Source organism: Sinocyclocheilus anshuiensis, unplaced genomic scaffold (assembly GCF_001515605.1).
Source record: "Sinocyclocheilus anshuiensis isolate Anshui unplaced genomic scaffold, SAMN03320099.WGS_v1.1 scaffold68, whole genome shotgun sequence".
Taxonomy (NCBI): domain Eukaryota; kingdom Metazoa; phylum Chordata; class Actinopteri; order Cypriniformes; family Cyprinidae; genus Sinocyclocheilus; species Sinocyclocheilus anshuiensis.
The window spans coordinates 251002-258998 of record NW_015555741.1 but is presented as its reverse complement, the minus strand read 5'-3'; the positions used below and the strand labels follow the sequence as shown (position 1 = coordinate 258998).

The following is a 7997-nucleotide window of genomic DNA, read 5'->3' as shown; positions in this document are numbered from 1 at the left end:
AGCGTCTCTCTGACATGGCTGCTTCAACACTAACTGCGGTTACTGAAACCACGCCTTCTTTCTTTGCGTGCACATTTGGGCGCATTATGCAAATATTCCCACATAGTGACCTAGATATGTGGGGGCGTGTTAGAACGAGCCGTTTTAGGGGGGTGTGGCAGAGTCTTAACTTTGATAAAGAATATCTCTTTGGTTTTGAGACTTTAGTCTTTGCAACTTCAGGGATCTTATCTATTCACGAACAGCTTGTAACACTCCAAAGAGAAAGGAAAACTTGAAATCGCATCATATGACCCCTTTAACAACTCAGCTTTATAATGAGCCGTCTCTTATTCTCGTCCTCCAGTGGGAAGCAAAAGTCACGCAGTACGAGAGAGAATTTGAGAGAATCTCAGCCACCGTACGGAAAGAAGTCATCCGCTTTGATGTGAGACCTGATTTCTACATGGATTTAAATATCAGCATTAAAGTAATAGTTTGCCCAAAAATGAAAATTTGCTGAAAATGTACTCACCCTCAAGTCATCCAAGATGTAGATGAGTTTGTTTCTTCATCAGATTTGGAGAAATGTAGCATTACATCACTTGCTCAGCAATGGATCCTCTGCAGTGAATGGGTGCCGTCAGAATGAGAGTCAAACAGCTGATAAAAGCATCACAATAATCCTCAAGTAATCCACACCACTCCAGTCCATCAGTTAATGTCTTGTGAAGCGAAAAACTGCGTGTCTGTAAGAAACAAATCCATCATTGAGACGTTTTTAACTTCAAACTCTTGCTTCCAGCTAAAATAGGAATCCTCTATCCATAACATTGGTTCCTCCAGTGAAAAAGTTGTCTCTTCTGAATCCGGCGAGAAATATACACAGATCAAGCACCATTTAAAAGACAAAAAAAAGAGTTCTTAACAAATATGTTGGTGGATTTTGATGTGAGAGGACAACAGGAGATTGACTTTTTCACTGGTGGCAGTGTTATTATGGATTATAGACTAGTATTTTAGCCAGAAGCAACAGTTTGGAGTTGAAAACTTCTTAATGATGGATTTGTTTCTTACAGAGACGCAGTTTTTCGCTTTATAAGACATTAACTGATGGACTGGAGTGGTGTGGATTACTGTGATGTTTTTGTCAGCTGTTTGACTCTCATTCTGACGGCACCCATTCACTGCAGTGGATCCATTGCTGAGCAAGTGATGGAATGCTACATTTCTCCAAATCTGATGAAGAAACAAACTCATCTACATCTTTGGATGACCTGAGGGTGAATGCATTTTCAGAAAATTACCATTTTTGAATGAACTATTCCTTTAAATTCTCCTTCAAAACATTCTTCTCTTCAAAAAGACTAACTATTCATTTGAATTTCTTTGCTAACAGAAAGAGAAAGCTCGAGACTTTAAGAGACAAATCATCAAATATCTGGAGTCACTGCTGAACTCGCAACAACAGGTACAGAAACATGTTTTAATCATTTTATCAACCAGAATTGTGTTTAAAACACACATAATTCCTATTTCGCTCTCTCTCCTCTAGCTGATAAAATACTGGGAGGCGTTTTTGCCGGAGGCGAAAGCGATCGCGTGAGGCAGCGTCCACGCACAAACACACACTCACAAATAACTGAGGCCTTTCTACACTCTTTACCTCTCGCCTATAAACCAAGAGAAACCGCGCTGCAAAGGGAAATCATCTATCCGGCCGCTCGTTCCTCTGATTGAGTTAGTAACCTGTATATTTTCTGTGTAATCTTCACCTTTATTTTCTTTATTGTTTGGGGGATGTGAACGCATGTGGTGGCTGGGTGTCGTCCTCGTCTGTATGCAACCAAACCTTGTTACTCGTCAGCAGTGATGTCAGTGGTTTACACTAGAGGGCACTCGTCGCTCATTCATATACTCGCACAGTAAGAAACTTCCCATCAGGCCACTTGTGTGACCAGTCAAGCCGTTTATACTAATTAGTCTGGGTTTTCAGAGAGAAATAGGGACCTAGTTTGTCCAGAATACTGGTATATACACTTTTAAACACCATGATGACATTGTATTTTGCAGTAAAAGAGGTTGTAATACAGTTATTAGGGACTGTTGAAATAAAAATGACTGAAACTGGCTGGATGTTGTAAACTGGCCAGTGGAAATGATAGGAACTGTATATGTCAACACTTACACTCATTGATCAGCCTGTTAGAAATTGATCAGTGTTTTTTTCTTTCTTTTTCTGGCTTATTGTTTTTACTCAAAGGATCATTTTAAACCTTCCATAGATTTAGGATCATGTTTGTATGTTCAGCATTTAAAAACGCACTTCTAATGCATTTCCTATCAATATCAGAGCTATATCACCTGGTCCAGCAGGAAGCCCAAAGCACTTCAGTCTTAAAGTTGGTTTTTGTCGTTCAGAATTTCATTCCTTTTTGCTTGATTTACTTTATCGTTTTCATTTGTAGGCATTTATGCCAACGTGTTTTTATTTCGTGTCAAACCATATTTGTGTTATCCACTTGATTATAATAATTAATACGCTTTTGCTACGCTACTAATAATGATTCAATTGTTTCTACATTACATTTTGTTTTTGTTTTTTATACAGATTTTGCTGCTGTCAAGAGTTTGTAAGGCTGTTAGATTCATCATCATTTATAACATTTTGTTGTTTGTTTTATTGGTTTGCTTTAGAAATTATATTTTGGGCCCTGCTGTAATGACACTTTGAACAGATGTTAACAGGTTTGACTTCACCATTAGGTGCCATAATAATCAAAAATTTGTTTATTAGAAAAATGGGGGCAGATATTATTTTCACTATGGACACTTCTTTTGAGAAAAACAATAAAGATTTAATTACAAATATCAAGCTTTTGATTTAAGAGTATTTTGTTGTTGGTGTGTGTGTGTGTGTGTGTGTGTGTGTGTGTGTGTATAGATAGACAGTTTTAGTAATATTTCGATATGTTTTAGTACGTTTTTTTGTGCATTTTTAATTTAAATTATTTCATTTTTAGTGATTTTAGTATTTTAAACATTTGATTTCAGTTTTTGTTTTAGTCTTCTAATTTTTATTTTCATCTATTATATTTGATTTCAGCTTTATTTTAATAAATAAAAAAAAAAAAATTGTAGTTAACAATAACAACACTGGTCATGGTTGCATAAAATACTTCTTAATAGTTGTCTTTGCTGAAACCTTGAGCCAAAAGATCCACATCCACACAGTGGACTAAAAAAGGAAGTGATCCTGTATCTTCCCTCTTTTAGTATTTGTTCTGTGCTGTAAGCACCAGCTCTCATTTAATGCTCTTATCGTAAATGATTGTTTCTCTGAGCTTTGATGATACATTTTCATGTGACCTCATTGAAGGTTTACTGCGGTAAAATTATTACAGCTGCAGCGGAATTAATCTTTCACCAAAAGCCTTTAAACTATAAACTCATTAATCATTAAGCTTTTCAGCTTGTTTATTTTCCAGCAATTTGTAGGTCAAAAAATGTCCAGGGTTCAGTTGCTCATTCTGGATGAGAATGAACTCTGAGAGCATTGAATTAAACAGTTGGGATGAAGTGGGAATGCTGGGATAACACTTGAGCATCAGGAATGTGGCTTATCTTCAGACTGGACTGTGTTTAGTCAGCAGTAAATGCATGAATGGTTGTGTGTCACGGGAAATCATGTGATTCTCATTTATTCTCCATTCAGACAAGAAATGAGGACAGCAGGTTTAGTGCTGATGCCCAGTGCTAACTAACCATTTGATCTTAATAAAATAGTCATTCTATTTGAAATACTTAGCACTTAAATAGTTATTACTGAAATGGTAGTGTCAATATCATTCGTAGAAACACATAAATGTGCAGTTGTACTCTCCATAGAGAAATTACACAAATATCCTTTTATATAACTTCTCCGAAGTCTATTATAGAGTTTATTAAGGATGGTAAGTGTTTATAAATGAGAGATCTCATGACTGACTCGCGGTCCGAGTAAATGACAAAACAGATACTGGGTTCTTTAACCCTCAAATAAAAAGGTTTTATTCTCTAGATGTTCAGAAAACACTGGTCTGAAGAATTTAGAATATTAGTATAATCTCCAGAGAAACACGCAGTTTTTACTCGAAAAGAAAAAGAACATTTGTGAGACATCGAATGGCTTTTTAGTTTACATCACAACGGGGAATCGTGATTCGCTGGCGGAAGCAGGGGGCGGGACATTCTCATTCTAGAGAGCATTTGATTGGACAAAAAATAACGATTATGTCATTTATATTTTTAATCTGTCAATTTTTATATATATATATATATATATATATATTTATTTATTTATTTTTTTTACTCTCTGGCAGTTGGTTTACCTGTATTAGCAGTGTTTTCCTATTGTAATTTTATTATATATTATTCAATTAATTAATAAATGAATAAACACGATTTACCAGGTCCTTAACAGTGTTCGGTAATCTTCAAAATCATGCCGTTCTGTATGAATGGCTTTATTTCTCTCAGCTGTCTGTCTGTGTGTTTGTTTGGAGGAGGAGCTCATCGTTCAGATCCAGCAGATCATTCAGAGCACACGCAGCTGATCTTCAGTTCAGTCAGTGATCTGCGCGCTTGTGTTGGAGATGTTGGATCATCAGTGTGTGTCTCCAGTCATCGAGGTCTTTATTCCGTCTCTCATGAGGGAAGTGGATGAGACGGGAAAGTTGCGCAAAGTAAGTCAAACAGAAACTCGTTTATATTCGTGGTTCCTCAGGGTTGTGCTATTATACAGCGCGAACGTGCGTTTGACGTTTTGCACGTGCTTTTGGAGTTGTCATTAATTTTTAAAGCTGATAATTATTATTAGTCATTCCGTGAGACTTCCCAACTTATTATGGTAACCACAGGTGCACCCAAAATACCATACAGTTATTGCTGTTAACTTATAGTAAATTAATGAGATATCAGTCTATCGTTATTTCTATAATGAAACTATAGAGACTATACTTTTATTTTAGATTATGTAATCAGGTTATTCTTCATGCCATAATCTCTTAAATATACTGTACGAGTTCTAAGATGCACTGTCAACATTCTGTGACGTCTGTGACGAAAATGTAAATTATTGCTTAAATAGAATGTATTCGAATTAGAATGTATATTCTGTTTTAAATACATGCATAACAAAAGTTAGAAGCATTTATTCATTTAGCAGACAACACAACAAACATTTATATTGTGGCAATTATTTTTTTGTACTATTGCAACGTTGGTTGTAACCAGTGTTGGGGGTAACGCATTACAAGTAACGCGAGTTACGTAATCAGATTACTTTTTTCAAGTAACTAGTAAAGTACCGCATTACTTTTTTAATTTACAAGAAAATATCTGAGTTACTTTTTCAAAAAAGTAACGCCAGTTAGGTTCTTTTTTAGGGAGTAACGCAATATTGTAATGCATTACTTTTAAAAGTAACTTTCCCCAACACTGGTTGTAACAATGTAGAAATGTAATATGCAAGAGAGCTGTAGCAACATTGTTGCTCTACATTTAAATGACCTTCCGACTAGGCATGGCTAATTTATTGTGCACTTATATTTTCAGCATGTTGTTGTAACGTTGATAGAATGTTTGATTGCATTGCGGCAATGTTCTGATTACTAGGGACCAAAAAATGAGAAAAATACAAGCTTAGGTGATTTCAGAGTACTGGAACAATAGACAAAGGACTTTTTAAATGCAATAAAATATAAGGTAACAAGTTAGGTAAGTGCTTCCTTCAAAGGTGTGTCTCCAGCCGATTTTAACGCCTAAGGAAAAATGATGAAATATTTAATTCTAAAGAAGAGAGATGCACTCCAGCAGCTCTAGTCTACTGTCATCACTTACAGGAATGAATAGAGCAGGAATATGACAGGACATGTTCGACGCACAACCTTTTGAAACATCTCGACTCATTTAAACAAGAGATCTGAATGTTTTTACTCTTGATTCTGGATGATTTGAGTGTTTTACACCATTCATAGCACTGCAAAATAAAAATATTACAAAAGTAATTGCAACTTTTTTAGATTTCAAATTTTTTCTCAGAATTATGTCACAATTCTTACTTTTATCTCAGAAATAGCAGTTTATATCTCACAATTGCAAGATTACATTCCACAATTCAGACTTTTTTCTGAGTTAATATCTCATAATTGTGAGTTAACATCTCCCATTTCTGTCTTTTTTCTGAGAATTATGAGTTTATATCTCTCAATTGCAAGCTTGTAATTCAGACTTTTTTTTCCACAGAATTGTGAGTTTATATCTTGCAGCTCTGACTTTTTTTTCTCAGAATTGTGATTTTTATATCTCACAATTGTGCATTTACATCTTGTAGTTCTGACTTTTTTCTTAGAATTGCGAAGTTAATATCTTGCAATTCTGAATTTTTCCACAGAATTTTGAGTTTACATCTCACAATTATAACTTTTTTCTCAGAATTTTGAGTTTACATCTCACAATTATAACTTTTTTTCTCAGAATTTTGAGTTTACATCTTGCAGTTCTGACTTTTTTCTCAGAATTGCGAAGTTTATATCTCCCAATTCTGAATTTTGTTTCATAGAGAATTGTGATTTTATATCTTTTCAATTGCGCATTTATCTTGCAGTTCTGACTTTTTTCTCAGAATTGCGAAGTTAATATTTTTAACTTTTTTTTCATCGAGTTCAGAGTTTACATCTCACAATTATAACTTTTTTTCTCAGAATTTTGAGTTTACATCTTGCAGTTCTGACTTTTTTCTCAGAATTGCGAAGTTTATATCTCCCAATTCTGAATTTTTTTCATAGAATTCTTGCAATTTTTTCAGAATTTTGAGTTTACATCTCACAATTATAACTTTTTTCCTCACAATTTTGTGTGTGCATGTAGTCAGGTTAGGTGTCAAAAAGTTTGGGGGGAAAAATACAAAAAAAACAGAATTGCGGGATGTAAACTCAGAATTCCGAGAAAAAAAATAGAGAATTCTGAAATGTGAACTCAGAATTCTGAGAAAAACAAGTCACTGAAATTGTGAGTAATAGTCGCACTTGTGAGAAAAAATTAGTCAGAATTTGTGAGATAAAAAGTCGCAATTACCTTTTTTATATTTTTTATTCTGTGGCAGAAATAAGCTTCCATAGATAAATAGTAGAACCAGTGTGTTGCGTGGAGTCTGAGCCAGTTCTGTAGGACTGTCCAGCTGCAACCAAAACCGACCCAGCCAAGAGTGAAGGAAAGAGAGTCATAAAAGATGTTTTGTGTGTCGTCTAGATAACATGATGCAGTTTTAGTTCATTTATCAGATCAGATGGAGCCAAATCAACTGACCAAACTAGAATGTGTGCATTTTACTCATTTTACTTACATCATTCCCATCAGTGGATTTGTCCAGTTTATTATCAGAAATGGATAACGTGGAGCTGCATGAGGAGTTTTTGTGGTCTGAATGAGAGGGTTTAACGGGAGCAGTTGTTTGTGTGTGATGCTAAAAGTAGAACAGCTAGATCACAGCTGAATCACAACCACACGGCAACATGCTGATGTCAGTCAAAGCTGTCAGACTGAGCAGGCCATGAAAACATCTCTGAACACTGAGAGCTGTAGAAGTTCAGAAGAATGGAGGTCAGAGGTCACCGTCCAGAGAGATGAGTATTACTGTACTGGAGATGAATAGAGAAAGAGAGCTCTTCATCTTAGTGGAAATATCCAGCCCTGAATATCAGCAACAATGAGAGCTCTATAAGATCGAGAGAGGGAGAAACTGGGTTTAAATTGAGTCCTCGTGACGCTGATAAACATGACACAATCTGGTGCCCAAAAGAGACATGTGTCTTCATTGTTAACCAGGAATGCTCTCCACCCGCCTGCACTAACTCACTTTACCCATAAAGCTTGTGTAGCATTCACAGATTTAAAGGGATAGTTCAACTTAAAATGGAAATTCTGTCATTTACTCTGTCTTTAATAACAATAGCTTAAGTAAAAATGGCTTTTATATA

At 35.4% G+C, this 7997-nt stretch overlaps 2 protein-coding genes across 3 annotated transcripts in view; both read left to right on the top strand.

Annotated features, from left to right (window-relative positions):
- LOC107673274 (sorting nexin-1-like) overlaps positions 1 to 2854 on the top strand; it is an 18010-nt gene extending 15156 nt beyond the window's left edge. For both annotated transcript variants that reach the window (XM_016466802.1, XM_016466801.1), the window contains 3 exons: positions 347 to 427; positions 1379 to 1450; positions 1535 to 2854. In XM_016466802.1, coding sequence (XP_016322288.1) covers positions 347 to 427; positions 1379 to 1450; positions 1535 to 1585 — 204 coding nt within the window. In that variant the 3' untranslated portion in view covers positions 1586 to 2854. The remainder of the gene's footprint in view (positions 1 to 346; positions 428 to 1378; positions 1451 to 1534) is intronic.
- A 1641-nt stretch (positions 2855 to 4495) lies between these two features.
- Positions 4496 to 7997, top strand: part of LOC107673285 (sorting nexin-24-like) — a 10037-nt gene continuing 6535 nt past the window's right edge. Inside the window, exon 1 of the mRNA XM_016466816.1 lies at positions 4496 to 4703. Within this exon, the coding sequence (XP_016322302.1) occupies positions 4614 to 4703 (90 nt within the window). The 5' untranslated portion in view covers positions 4496 to 4613. The remainder of the gene's footprint in view (positions 4704 to 7997) is intronic.